This window comes from Thunnus albacares, chromosome 6 (assembly GCF_914725855.1).
Source record: "Thunnus albacares chromosome 6, fThuAlb1.1, whole genome shotgun sequence".
Taxonomy (NCBI): domain Eukaryota; kingdom Metazoa; phylum Chordata; class Actinopteri; order Scombriformes; family Scombridae; genus Thunnus; species Thunnus albacares.
Window position 1 is genome coordinate 2,450,153 of NC_058111.1, and position 15,048 is coordinate 2,465,200.

Genomic DNA, 15,048 nt, shown 5'->3' on the forward strand with positions numbered 1-15,048 from the left:
ATCCAGTATGAACAGGAGGAATGATTACAGGGAGGAAAACCTCTTTCACTGTTACCATGGATACGTGACTGCTGGTTCAAGACACACTGGAATCATCGTGAACTCGTCCTTTAAGGCTGAAACCTGCTTCTTCAGGCTGGCAGGCTCATTCAGAGACGTTTGCATGATTGTTTCTTTTATACTTGTATGAACAACTTGTATAAAGTTTTGTTGTTGTTGTTTTCCAAGACTTGGATCAATCAGGTTGCTTGACTGCGTTGCTGATATTTGGTAGGTGTGCACATCCCCTCCGGTTGCCCATAACACCGTGTAGCTTCGCAGAGATGATTACATGACTTCACAGAAGCATAGTTCCAGCTTTAAGCATCTAAAGTACTTGGTTAAGTTGTGCTTACAGTTAATAATAAGATAGACAAGAACTCTGAGACTGTCCTCCCGAGAAAAACAACACAACAGGTCGTCACTTTTAAATGACTGTGTGGACACACTGTGGATTTTGGCCTCCATCACTTCCATTGAAATATGTAAAGACATTCATGCTCCTCAGAGGATGAACCCTTCTGACATTGTCATCAGAGTGGTTGTGGTTGGTTGAGGTGGAGCTGGGTTTAATCTTAAAAGTCTGTCACTTTTAATAGTTTAATTGATTTTTTTTTTATTAATCATCTAACAGGTGATGCTATTTTGACAATCATATCAGCAATGTTACTAAAACAGCCTTTTATCACCTGAGAAACATCACAAGAGTCAGACCAGATGTCTCCCTGGAGGATGCAAAAAAACTGACTCATGCCTTTGTACTCTCATGGTTAGATTATTGCAACGCACTGTAAACTATTGATAGACTGCAACTCGTCCAAAACTCTGCAGCAAGAATTCTAACAAAAACTAGTAATAAAGTAAATAAAAAGTAAAGTAATAAAATCTTAAATAAACAACAACAACAACAACAACAACAAAGCCCAAACAAAACATACAATCACACCACATGATCCTCATCAGCAGATTTAAACCCAACATGGACAAGAAGTCTTTAACGAGCTTCATAAACAATAAATCAGCACATCTGTGTTTCCATAACAACTCCAATAAACTCCATCAGCTGATGAATATCATGCAAAATGATCAAAAGCTCTGTTCTGGAAGTCAACATGGACGACAGATCTTAAAGTTGAGTTAATGTTGTTTAAAGAGAATTTGTTCTGTTTAACAAACAGTGTGAAGATTTGATCTTCTGCTTCTGATTTTAGATTTCCGTCTGCGAAACCAAACAGATACAAAAACTCTTTCATGGCTTCGACCGTCTCTGTGACGACAAACACAAACCTGCTCAAATCCTACAGAAACCTTGAAATGTGACATTATTTACATATTTAATTGTTTTCATTTATACTCTGCTTCCTCTTGTATGTATTAGATGTTTTTATATTCACATATTGTGTCCATGTGCGTTGTGTTTTTATCCTGTATTAGCTGCACAACAAATGACCCCTTTGACACAAATAAATGAATAAAGTAATTAATTATTGATTATTATTTCAGATTATATTTTACTCACATGATGCATACGTTTGTCTTTAATCAAATGACCACAAATAAACACAAACTCAGTGGAGGATGGCAGAAAGAGGAAGAGAGGCCTATGAACCTTAAAGTGTTAAGACGCGGAGATAAAAAAAGACGAAGTGAGAACATGTGCAGCATCAGTCTGAAACACATCCTGTTATCTGCTGAGAGACGGAGCGACAGGTGGACTGGAAGACATGAAGGTGAGAGAGTTTAACATTAAACTTCCGAGCAGCTGGATTGAATAAGGAAACTGAAATCTGTTGCCGATTATCTATTTGTCGATCGACTAATCTTCTAATCGTTTATAGTGAGGAGTATGCCACGTGCAGTAGCCTACAGTGGGGGTCAATAGGGCCCAACAACAAACTTTGCCAGTAGGAGGTTGATCCGGCCGTGACAGTGGTGTTTCCTTTACTGAGAGTTATGGATCAACATGTATTTGTCTGACTTTCATGTGTAAAACCTGCATTTACACTGTAGTTTCTACAGGTTTTGCAGAATCGTCCGATATCAATGTTCTTGTCTTGTCTGGTGCAGCGTTTGTTAAACATCATAGATACGAAACATCAGCATGTTGCTCAGTGGAGGAAGAAGTACTCAGATACTTTATTGAAGTAAAAGTACCAATACAACAATGTAAAAATACTCCATTACAAGTAAAAGTCCTCCATGAAAAATCCTACTACAGTAAATGTACATAAGTATTATGAGCTTGATGTAGTTAAAGTATTGCAGTAAAAGTACATAAGTATTATGAGCTTGATGTAGTTAAAGTATTGCAGTAAAAGTAGTGGTTTGGTCCCTCTGACTGATATATTATTATATATGACATCATTAGATTATTAATAGTGAAGCATCAGTGTTAGAGCAGCATGTTACTGTTGTAGCTGCTGGAGGTGGAGCTAGTTTACACTACTTTATATACAGTTAGCTAGTTTAGTCCAGTGGTTCCCAACCTAGGGGTCGGGCCCCTCCAAAGGGTCAGCAGATAAATCTGAGGGGTGGTGAGATGATTAATGGGAGAGGAAAGAAGAAAAAACAAAGTTCTGATACACAAATCTGTTTTCAGTTTTTGGACTTTTTCTCTAATCTTTGATTTTTGCTGAAATATTGGATCATTTGAACATTTATTGAAATGAAAGCATGTGAGAAGTTTAGAGGGAAAAATCACTATTTGGTGGAGCTGTTAACAACTCATAGACATGTGAAATGTGACCCCGACTACACACTGCTTTTTGTAAGACGTCAAAAGCCAAAAAGGTTGGAAACCACTGGTTTCATCTTTAACAATGTGTTGTATTTTAAAAGCTTGTTATATTATCCATTGTGTCAAATCTTCATCTGAAAAGTAACTAAAGCTGTTAAATAAATGTAGTGGAGTAGAAAGTACAATATTTCCCTCTGAAATATAGTGGAGTGGACTTAATTTCCTCCACTGATGTTGTCACTGTGAGTGTGTTAACATGCTGCAGTGCCTCATTATAACCTCACAGGGCCGCTGGCTGTAAAACTCTCCTGTTAGAGAGAGAGAGAAGCTGCATGCAAGACAAGAGAGGGAGGGTCAGTCAGACCGAGAGAGACGTTGAAGAGAAGTGGAAGTGCAACCTCTTCACAAACTGCTCAAACCCTCAGACAAACACTTCATATGACTCTCATGTAATACATTTCGTAGTTCATATTATATTACAAGTAAAGGTAACATCTGTATGGAAACCTAACTGGACATCAGACTGTTTATATGGTGAGTAAACTAATTTATAGATCAACACATCGATAGATTTTGTAAGTAAATACTGTAATGCAGCGTTAAATGAGGGTGATAATTATGTTATTTTATAAGATCGGGTCATATGTTGAATTTCCAGCTTTTGTCCTTCAGCGAGATCTTTAATTATCAATTCATGCATCAATGAATGAACATAACTACAATTTTCAGGTACTTATACTTTACTTGAGTATTTCCTCTTTTTGCTACCTTGTACTTTTTACATCACTACATTTATTTCAGTTTTAAAGTTTTAAGCTACTTTCTACATCAATATTTTATACATAAAATGATCTGTTTATAAAATATGCATCGTTATAGGCTGGATTAGCTTGACTGTATTGAAATGCTGCTAACATGTATGCGTCAATAAATCAGTATTAATATCCCAATAAAAAAGTAAATAAATATAAAACTCTAAATGGGGCCATTTTGCAATGTGAGTACTTTTACTTTTGATACTTTAAGCTCATGTAGCTGCCAATACTTCAGTACTTTTACTCAAGTACGATGTAGAATGCAGGACTTTTACTTGTAATGGAGTACTTTTCTATCGTTTTACTGTTACATTTACTCATTTAAAAGATGTCAGTTCTTCAACCACTGACTCTGTGTAAAATGAATGAAGGTGATACGTAAAGCAGGGAAGCAGATTTAATAATTAATGCAAATAATTAATATAAAATGAAGAATATGTTATGAAAATCATCAGTACAAGCAGTTAAAATATATGTTAATGAACAGATAATAAGTTGAAAAGTATGAAAAAGACGAGACAATCTAATGAAGTTGGAACATTTCTTATGTTTATGTTAAAGTTTGTCACTTTTTTATTTTGGAAGAGGAACAAATATCAGAGCGTGAGAATCCATCAGAGTTCAGATCAGAGTGACCTTGTTCGCTGCAGTGAAGTTCAACATGACAAGACAAAAGTCATGAAAATATGAGGAAACAGAATATAACTGAAGCACAATCAGACTACTGATACCACCGGCCCAGGAAACAAATAATGCAAACACGAGTTTAATGCAAGAAATAAAAGTGGTAGTAATCAACAGACTGATTAATGATTATTAATTAATGGCCCCTGAGGGTCCGGGGGCCCCGCGGCAGTGACCTGAAGACCAGTTTACATTCATCTACACACAAATTACACTTGTGGGTCTTAAAGGCTGATTCAGATATTTATGTAGAGTCATTATTCTAAAATGACTGTTGACTGTTTAAACCAAAATGAGTATTTTACCATTTTCCTGCAGTGCAGAGAATTCTGTAACATTCAGACCAGCGGCTCTTATAACTACTATCAATCAAGTAATAATACAATAAAAAATCAATGATTCAGTAGACTCAGATTTATAGATGCAGAACACACACTGATCTCTGGGTTTAGAAGGGATTAGAATATGGAAATATCTCAGGATGAAACAGTTTTCTGTTTTGTTGTATGTATTGTGTATTGACACATAAATATATATATACATAGTTACTATTTTGACTTGCAAATGACTTTATGCCAAGACTGCAGGGTGATTTTCCTATGACTCGCACACAGATCTGATCCGTGTTTCCTATCATGTCACGCCCTTTTCTTGTAATATTATGACTTTACTCTCAAAATATTACAACTTTTCCTCGTAAAAATGACAACTTTATTCTCATAATACAAAACAAGAATTGTGTTTTCCTTGTAAGATCATAGCTTTATTCTTGTAATATTATGAGTTTTTCTCATTAAATTGCAACTTCAGTCTCTTGATGACGTCATATTTCCTCAAACAATTATGACTTTTATAAGAATCTTTTATTTTATTTGTCCCCAACAATGGTCCCAGTGCTCTCTATGGCCGCTAGATGGCATCTGTCACTCAAACGTGACTTTAGGTTGTTTTTGGACGACTGACGTGACGACCTGTTGTGTTGTTTTTCTCGAGAGGACAGTCTCAGAGTTCTTGTCTATCTTATTATTAACTGTAAGCACAACTTAACCAAGTACTTTAGATGCTTAAAGCTGGAACTATGCTTCTGTGAAGTCATGTAATCATCTCTGCGAAGCTACACGGTGTTATGGGCAACCGGAGGGGATGTGCACACCTACCAAATATCAGCAACGCAGTCAAGCAACTTGATTGATCCAAGTCTTGGAAAACAACAACAACAAAACTTTATACAAGTTGTTCATACAAGTATAAAAGAAACAATCATGCAAACGTCTCTGAATGAGCCTGCCGGCCTGAAGAAGCAGGTTTCAGCCTTAAAGGACGAGTTCACAATGATTCCAGTGTGTCTTAAACCAGCAGTCAGGTATCCATGGTAACAGTGAAAGAGGTTTTCCTCGCTGTAATCATTCCTCCTGTTCATACTGGATATTAAAAGATCCTTCAAATGTGCTTTCAATGGAAGTGATGGAGGCCAAAATCCACAGTGTGTCCACACAGTCATTTAAAAGTCTGTGTGAAGCTTCTATTCAGCTTCATCAGTCTGAGTTAGTCATATCAAGTGGATATCTGACACATTTACAGTCTTTTTAGCATCAGATTCCCTCTTTGTGTTTCCTCAGACAGTGTTTCCCTGTTGAGCTGCAGGTGGAAGTATAGTAACAAAAAGAGGAACTTTGGCACTAAAAAGACTGTAACGTTGAAAGATATCTACTTGATTTGACTCATTTGGACGCTGAAGCTTCATATTAGCTTCATGAAGGGATCTAACGGTCAGTATGAACAGGAGGAATGAATGAACTCAACTATACCTTAACCATAGTTAATTAAGTGTTTTTGTAGCCAAATCGTAACCATAATTTACCTTATTTATTAGTTACTATATGCTGATATAACAAGAGATAAGATCCTCTTGTATTGATTTTGACATGTTTAACTAAATCGAATAGAAACCCGTATGTGCTGCTCATGCATGCAGATGTGAGCGGACTGTAGGATTCAGAAACGTATCCGCATTTTGCAAAGTGGCAATCATGGTGTTTTTGTCACCATGGCTCGGGTTTTGCACCATATCGACGTTCTTTCTGTGATTATGGTTGGAGAGAACTGTATATCTGTGTGTCATCCACATACGAATGACAGGATTTTATGTTTGCCGAGCAGGAACATGAGTAAATGAAAAAGTAATGGTCCTAGGTTTGACCCTTGTGGTACCCCTGATTAAATCTACTCTTTGAAACAATGACGCTCCTGTTTTTCTGATGGTTTGTGTTTGTTTAACCGCAATAACAGATAACTCAGTAGAGCTCTATGTTTCCGTCTTCCAGTGAATTCCACTTCATCAGTTGTGACATAGTGAGACTCTGTGAACTAATAAACTCTTGCAAATATGATGAAAATTAATACCAACTTCTCTGAATTAACAGAGAGGATTGTTGCATCACTTCCTGTGTCGGGTCATCTGGAGAAAGCTGAAAGCAGAAGTTTTTGCTTTTCCGCTGTATATCAGCATCTGTCCAATCCTGACCTGAAACATGACCTAACTTTGAGAAAGTTTGGAAGAGGAAATGTTTCTTTTTTGTATACAAAAGCTCACATAACCAAAAGGTTTGAAACTATTGGTTTCATCTTAAGTCATCATCTTTCATCTTAATCTTAGAAGTAGCCCCAGCTCTCATAGTGTTGTTTTGGGCCGCAGCAGGCAGCTGTTTTCAGAGAAAAAGCTGTAAAAAGCCGCTGTACACTACCTGCTCAGCACCAAACAGACACAGACACAGTTAGCTGTAGACTAGCTGGTGAACATAGTGGAGCATTTAGCTGCTAAAGAGCCAGATATTTCCCTCAGGAGTTGGTAGAGAGCAAAAACAGAGCTAACAGAGAGTGAATATTGGACTTAGATTCACCAGGTGGACAGAAACACGACTCTAAATGAATGATAATGTTGCTCTGGATGTGGAAGTAAACAACTGTTTCCTGAAAAGTTCTCAGAGTGATAATATGTCAGATGTGTTAGTGATTGCTGGTTGTTGTTTGTGTCTCGTGGGAACAAGTTGTAATCTGATGGTGGTTTTAGATGCTACAGCTGCTTCATTACAGAGTCATGATGTGCGGAAACACTGAGCTGCAGGAGAGGAATAGAGCTAGTTTTTACATTTTTACCGAGCATGTCACAGCTGTTTCATGTAAAACTAGAGTGCAGATCATGGCCAGGTGTGTGCAGTCAAGAGGGTGAGAGGATAATAAAAATGGGGATTACATTAGTGGATCATGACATATTTAGTTTGAGATTAATCTTCAGATGCTCTAGTTCAAGATGAGACCAAAGTTTTCTAATGGATGTCAGTTTTTGAGCCATGAAAAAGGCCAAAACGTGGCCTGATGCAGGAGTTTAACTTATTAGCTTTTTGGGGTGATCTGGGAAATAATCACTTTTTGATGAGGAGTAAATTTGACAGGATCAGGACTGGCAACAGTGGAAGTCAGGATCCAGACTGGGTCGGGTCTGTTTGAGGGCTAAAAATAAATTGTTCAGGACAGGAAAACAAACAGCTGCATGGTGTCGTCCCCCTCTATCAGCGCTGGCTGTAAATGTCCTGTTTTTATAACAGTGGATGGAGGAGGAGTGTGTGTTGGACAGCGATGAATCAGTGTTAGGAGGGAAGTGTGTGTGAACAGCAGGACAAAACAGGAGTTCAAGACGCTTCTTATTTGTGCATGTGTCCCAATGTAAACAGTCTGCTGTGTCTTCAGTTCATGAACATAAAAGGCTTCTGCAGGGAGTGAACGGGGATTTTATTTTAGCAGAGCAACACAAACGGAAACTGCTTTTGTGAATGTAAAGGAGGTCGTTGTGACAACAAGGGTCTGCAGCCAAGAAAACCAACTGTTGATGGATTAAACAAAGTGTCATCATTTGATATAACATCATTAGAGTTATTACAATTCATCTTCATTCCTCAGAAACACAGACGGAGAACGCGGCAGCTGTAAGATTAAAAAAACTGAATCTCTTGATGCCTGCAGGTGGCGCACGTCTTAAATCAGAGCAGCAGTTACTTTCTTTACCTGTAGGAGGCGACATCAACACGACTACATCTGCAGGTTGAATATGAAGTTGACCTGACTTTCCCCAGGATGTCACCTGTACAGCTGCTCTGATAATCATTCACCCTCACGCATTTCTCTAAGAGATAACTCACTTTTTCTCTGTGAAAACTTTCATGCTGCTGCGGATGTCATCCAGGTCTTAAAAACTCAGCTTCAGGGTTGTGCAGCACTTCATGGATACAGGTGGTGGATGCACACTAAGTGCAAAGAGCACGGTCTTCTGTAACTGATGTTACAGGGGTAAATGTGTGACATTGACTTTGTGTGAGCTGTACTGTACCTCATTGTTAAAAACATCATAACATCATGTCCGTTTTCAGTTCTCCTGTCCAGGAGCCATCTTGCCCAACTGATGCCCAGATGACATGTCTCACCCTGTCTCCAACTAATTTTAATTTCTACATCTTCCTCTTTACAAATATAATGCTGAACTTCCTTTAACCTTGGGCTGATGAGTCTGCTGATGTTGCAGAGTTGCAGTAAAAAACAGGAACAATTCATCATGATCTAGATAAGACAGTAACACTCAAACACGGAGCAATCATAATTTTTATAACACTCATCTTTATGTACAACCTGTGTGTGTTTTCAGGGATGGATCACCTCAACTCCACCCACAGCCCAACCAACCAATCTTCAACCAACCAATCAGACTTCAGCAGCCTCTTCACCCAGCAGGTCCTCCCATTGCTCTACTTTGTGATCTGCATCGTGGGTGTTTCCCTCAATGGTGTGGCCGCCTGGATCTTCTTCAGAGTGCCCAGTGACTCGGGGATGGTGGTCTACCTGAAGAACATGGTGGTGGCTGACCTCCTCATGTTGTCCTCCTTCCCCTTCAGGGTGGCGGCTCAGCTGGGTCTGGGCGGCTGGCGGCTGCATGTGATCATCTGTCGCTACACCGCCGTGCTCTTCTACTCCTCCATGTATGTTGGGATCCTCTTCATGGGGCTCATCAGCCTGGAGCGCTACGTGAAGATCGTCCGACACACGTCGTCCTCCTCCTCTTGTACGTCCCGGGTGGGTGGCGTGTCCTCGCTGCACCTCCTGCAAAGCGTCGGCTTCGCCCGGGGGCTGGCGCTCCTCACCTGGAGCCTCCTCCTCCTCTGTGTCCTGCCCAACGCCGTGCTGACCAGCCGCGCAGCCAATGAGGAGAACTCGCGTCACTGCATGCAGCTGAAGACGCCGCTGGGTGTGCAGTGGCACCGGGTGTCCACCCTCTTCAGCGTGGCCCTTTTCTGGTTGACGCTACTGGTTCTCGTCTTCTGCTACGCCTCCATCGCCCGCCAAGTCTACCAGTCATACCGCCGTGTTCGGCGTGACAGCAGCGACGTCTGCCGCAAGTCTAACCGCAGCATCTTCAGCATCCTGGCCGTGTTTTTCATCTGCTTCGTGCCGTACCACGTCTGCCGTGTGCCGTACACTCTCAGCCAGATGCCGGCATCGGGCTTCAGCCCGGCCAGTCGCTTCCTGCTGTTCCAGCTGAAGGAAGGGACGCTCTTCCTGTCGGCGCTCAACGTCTGCCTCGACCCCATCATCTACTTCCTGATGTGCCGAACCTTCAGAGAGTCACTGCTGAGGAAACTGTCCGGAAGAGGGAGGAGGAGTTCCCTGACCACCGCCCAGAGTCTCAGCAACATTTAGGAGGAGACGAGAGCGCACTGCATTCATCAAAGAAAAAATAAACGGACCTATTGCATCAACATTACTGTATCTAATATCTGAATATCTGTGGTCTATCTGTCTAAATTACAAAATCATAACACAGCATACTTTAAAAACATTAAATTATGAATTATGTGATTAAGAGCTTTTGAGAATTCTTTCGTTATTTTTGTGTCATGATGTGATATTTTCTAGACTGAAATAAGTGTATATGATTGTATAGTAGTAAATAAAGAGTAAATATTAAAGTAGCATTCACATAGTTTCAGTTTTATGTCAAATTGTTGAAGAACCAACAGGCAGGAAAGAAAGGGGAAGGAAGGGAAAGAACAGAAAAGAAGGAAGAAACAAAAGGAAAGGAAAGAAAAGGAAAACAAGAAAGGAAATGGATAGGAAAGAAAATAAATGAAGGCAAAGGAAGAGAAAAAGAAAGGAAAGAAAGGAAAAATGAAATCAGAGGGAAGGAGGGTAAAGAAGGGAAGGAAAGGGAAGAAAGAAAAGGAAAAGAAAAGAGATCACGTGCTCTCTGTGAGCTGTTATGGAAGTGAAACTGGACTTTGATGACGGGGCGTCAAACCTGCGAGACATGATTATGCTGCAGTGTTCAGTTCTCCAGCATCATGTTACAGACATCACTGATTCAAGTCAGCGGATTTGGTTTTTGTGGCTCTGAAGTCACACGACACACTTTTCTATCTGCATCACAGAATCTGGAGCTCCGAATAACCTTCATATACCAAATCTGCAGCTTTGCTCCACATCATCTGGGTCTACATAATCTGATTCATCACAGATTCATAATACATTTGCAGCAGTGAAGTCCAATGTAAACTCTGTGTCAAAAGCTAGTGCCGTGTCAGTCTCAGTCTACTCTGATCAGAGGTTGGAAAATAGCCGACTAGATGGCACAAAAAGTTTCCCAAATGATCCCGATCTGCCGAAAAGAATTTTAACCCACACAATTAAATAGAAACATGACTCCAGTGAAGTTTAATTCAGTTTATTATAAAATACAGTAATCCTTTCTCAGTGTGGACACCCAGAAAGAAATATTGTTCTATAATCTCTCCAGTCTTCAGTCTCTCCACACTGAAAGTATTTTTTGAGTAATATTTGTTTAAATGTGATATAAAAAGTTAACAGCACATTGTTCTAATCTCCACTACAGATGCATGTTTGGTTGTTATTTGTACATGCAGCAGAACTGATGTATTAAATGGAGAATATATGATATTAGAGGCTCAGAGGAGGGTTTAAACGACTGATTAGTCACATTAAATGAAGCAGCCTGTAAACAACTGTTTTCAACTTTTTGCTTCTGCGCAGGTCAAGACTCATCAAATAAAATGAAATATTAGCATTTGTACAGTGAGACAACACAAGCTGGTGTGATTGTATAGATGCTAATATCAGCAGAAAATACTGTGTTGTTTGTGTTTTTATTCCACAGATGTGTTTATAAAATATTTTCATTCTCATATTCAACCGGTGCACTGTGCTTTTATTATTTTGAATATACACACAATATATAATAATAATAATAATAATAACAATAATAATAATAACAATAATAATGATGATAATAATAATAATAATAATTTAAGCTGCAAGCAGCGATTAATGGGCCCTTGCGTCTCCGTGCACGTCGGGTTGCAGTGCAATCAAAGGGCTTCTGTTACGGGCATGTAGATGTCGTCAGACCCGGGCTGTTTTCAGACAGTGCAGGAAGGAACATCAACATCACATAAACATAACTTCCCTTTTCCACTATTTTGCCTTTTACAATTAAGTTATAGCAACTTCCTCTGTCATGGCGAAACATCGTGTGAGGATGAGAATTTTCTGCAGGGTGAGACATGTCTGTCTTGCTCATACCTGTGTCATCAAAATGATGCAAGTTTTGGGCCCATTCACTTGAATTTCAATTAGTAAATTGAAAACTCTTGATGAGTTTGTGTGTAAAACAAATTAATTTCCTAACTTTCATCAAGTCTATTTTTAGAAAAGTAAAGACTTTTAACCCACATGACCTGGTCAAAGTTTGATTGACATGTGTACTGTCAGGTGTGTAGAGACAATAAGTAACTGCAGCTGGACACAGAAAAATACTCATATATTTGAATGGAGAGTGTGAGCGAACCACTAGGTGCTTGGGCCCTAATAAAGGAAAAACTGCAGTATAGAGCTACAAATTTTAGTTTTGATGGTATTTTTCTGCAGCACTTTATCACTAAACTTTCACCCTCACTCCATTTTTCCCCTTCTCCTCATAGGTCATCCCCACTACTGAATTATACATATAAGACCTATAATTATTGTAAAATAAATGATAATAACACCAAACTTCATACAAAGTTTGTATATAATGTACTGTATGTATATAGGCCTTTCTGCTGTATCCTACAAAAATGAGCTGCATTCAACTCCCACACCAGTGGTGGCTGGTGACTCAAAAAATTGGGGAGGACAGGAGGAAAACCAACATGGAATCTAACAACGAACCGCCTCAAAATATATCATTATCACCCCACCTGATGAAATCGGAGGGGTGGGGGAAGCCTCTGTTTGACGCAAAGTTCATGCCTCCCCATTGGTTTACATTGTACGGATGATGTGGCACTGCAACTTTCAGGGCTTATAAAATCCAAACCGTTCGAGTTATTACAGTTTTTACCCATTTTTTTTTCAGCACAGTGTCATAAGTCATGTATCAAAGTTTGAAGTTGATACCATTAACGCCCTAGGAGGGTTTCTTCAGGGGCCAAAATTGAGGCAAAGTCTCATATTGACAGGCTAATTGCGGACTTCCTGTTGGATTTAGGTCAGGGGTGTCAGTATATGATTTGTAGGTCTTGATGAGACAAATAAGTCGGTTTTGGTTTGATCTCTCTACGACATTCCTACGGGCTGTGGCAGCCATTTTAGTTACATAGGTGGCGCTAGAGAGCACATTTTGGCACTTTGGGGGTTAATTTTCACATTTCATCAAATTTGTACCAGACCTGATGTGTGTGCCAAATTTGGTGAGTTTTTGAGCATGTTTAGGGGGTCAAATTTAGGTCTGATGTCCCGTAATAATAATAAAGAAACAAACAAACACACGAAATACAATAGTAAATACTAATAAATGACTTGTAAAACAAAGACATCATTTTACTATCTACATTAAAAACATTTAACTTCCTAAGGAAGTACAAACGTTGCTGTCCCTTCTTACAGACTGCATCCACATTGGCATCAAACTTCAGGTTTTTATCAATGACTGTTCCAAGATATTTATAATGTTCTATGACCTCGATGCCAATTCCTTTGATGAGAGTCTGAAATGGTGGATGAGGTGATTTCCCTCTAAAGTCAATGACCATATCCTTCATCTTTGTGGTATTTAATTGGAGAAAAGCCTCATCACACCGTTTGACAAACTCATCCACCACTCAGATTCATCTTTGTGGAGCAGGCTGATGACAACTGTATCATCAGCGAATTTCAGGATGTGTCTGTTCCCATGCTGGCTTCTACACTCATTGGTGTAAAGAACGTACAGCAAAGGGGACAAGACACGGCCCTGAGGAGAGCCAGTGGAAGAGGAGTACCGTTCTGACAGGAAGCCATTTACTGTCACCCTCTGAGACCTACATGTTAAAAAATCTACAATCCAGCCCACAAAATTTACATCAAAATTAAGACAAATAAGCAGTTTCCTATCTAAAACATGTGGCTGGATAGTATTAAACGCAGATGGGAAATCCAAAAATAAAAGTCTGGCATGGGTGCCAGTACCTTCGAGGTGTTTATACAGAAAGTTGAGTAACGTGATTGAGGCATCCTCCACTCCCCTCCCCGCCCTATATGCAAACTGCGTGTGGTCCAGAGTCTCCCCCACCATATCCAGCAGTTCCTGGTTGTCATATTAGAGAATCATTAGAAAACAAGGGGCCTTATTGAAAATGTTGTTGACAAGCCTTGGACAGATGAAGAAACAGGACCAAAAAGATGAGAAGTGTCTTTCAATAGAAGATAAAAATCTGCTCAGTTACATCTCTAGAGGTCGTCTCTATTCCAATCGTATCAGCAATCTACACAAGATATTCATTTTAAATTAAAAGCCTTTCATTGGTTTTATGGAACATGCATATATTATAAATTATATGTAAGCATATACCAAATAACACTATTCTAAAAATGCATGAAGCATGCAGAGCATGTGACTAACAAAGATCCTGTTTTCTGAGAATCTGAATGCTGATATGTCCTCGATAAGCAACAGCTCGAACTGTTGCTTAACTGTTGCTCTCTCTCTCTCTTTCTCCGTCTTTCTCTCTCTCTCCCTCCCCCCCCCCCTCTCTCCCTCTCTCTCTCCCTCCCCCCTCTCTCTCTCTCCCTCTCTCTCTCTCTCTCTCTCTCTCTCTCTCTCTACATATATACATGTATATCGTGTGGTTGGTCTGTTTTATTTTAACATCTCTGCCTGAGAATTTGCATTATCAGTATACACATATATGCAGATATTGTCCACTCTGTCTCTATCAGAGAAAGAACAAGTCCATGTTTGTCACGATAAAAGCACTTACTATCTTAGGAGAACTTATATTTATATAATTATAAAAAAATTGTAATTAGGAAATACACTTTCTTGTTTAATCGAGGAAGGTTTGTCATTATAACAGCAGCTATTAGCATTTCTGCGAAGCAGACACAAACACAACAACTCTTTTTATGTCAGTCTGTGAAGTTACATCACTGTTTTATTGTGTATATGTAGTTTTAATGGTTGATAGTGTTATAAATGTGTATATAGTGTAAATACAGTCAGATGTGTAGCTCTCTATAGAACGTACTACAGTGTATCTACAGGAATGAGTCATAGAAATACAGCAGGAAGCTTTCAGTGGGCTTTATTTCTGACAGCACGTCTTGTTTTTTGATTGAATAAAGATGTATTTCAGTTTAGAAGTGAGGATGTAAACATGTCAAATGTTTTGTTGCTTGTTTGTGTTTGAGTGAGAA

General features: G+C 39.3%; 1 protein-coding gene across 1 annotated transcript; it reads left to right on the forward strand.

Annotated features, from left to right (window-relative positions):
• The first annotated feature begins 3,202 nt into the window (after positions 1–3,202).
• On the forward strand, positions 3,203–11,002 carry LOC122984728 (P2Y purinoceptor 14-like). Its single transcript, XM_044355339.1, has 2 exons — positions 3,203–3,310; positions 8,972–11,002. The coding sequence occupies exon 2, from the start codon at positions 8,974–8,976 to the stop codon at positions 10,018–10,020; it is 1,047 nt and encodes a 348-aa protein (XP_044211274.1). The 5' UTR covers positions 3,203–3,310; positions 8,972–8,973; the 3' UTR covers positions 10,021–11,002.
• Positions 11,003–15,048: the final 4,046 nt, after the last annotated feature.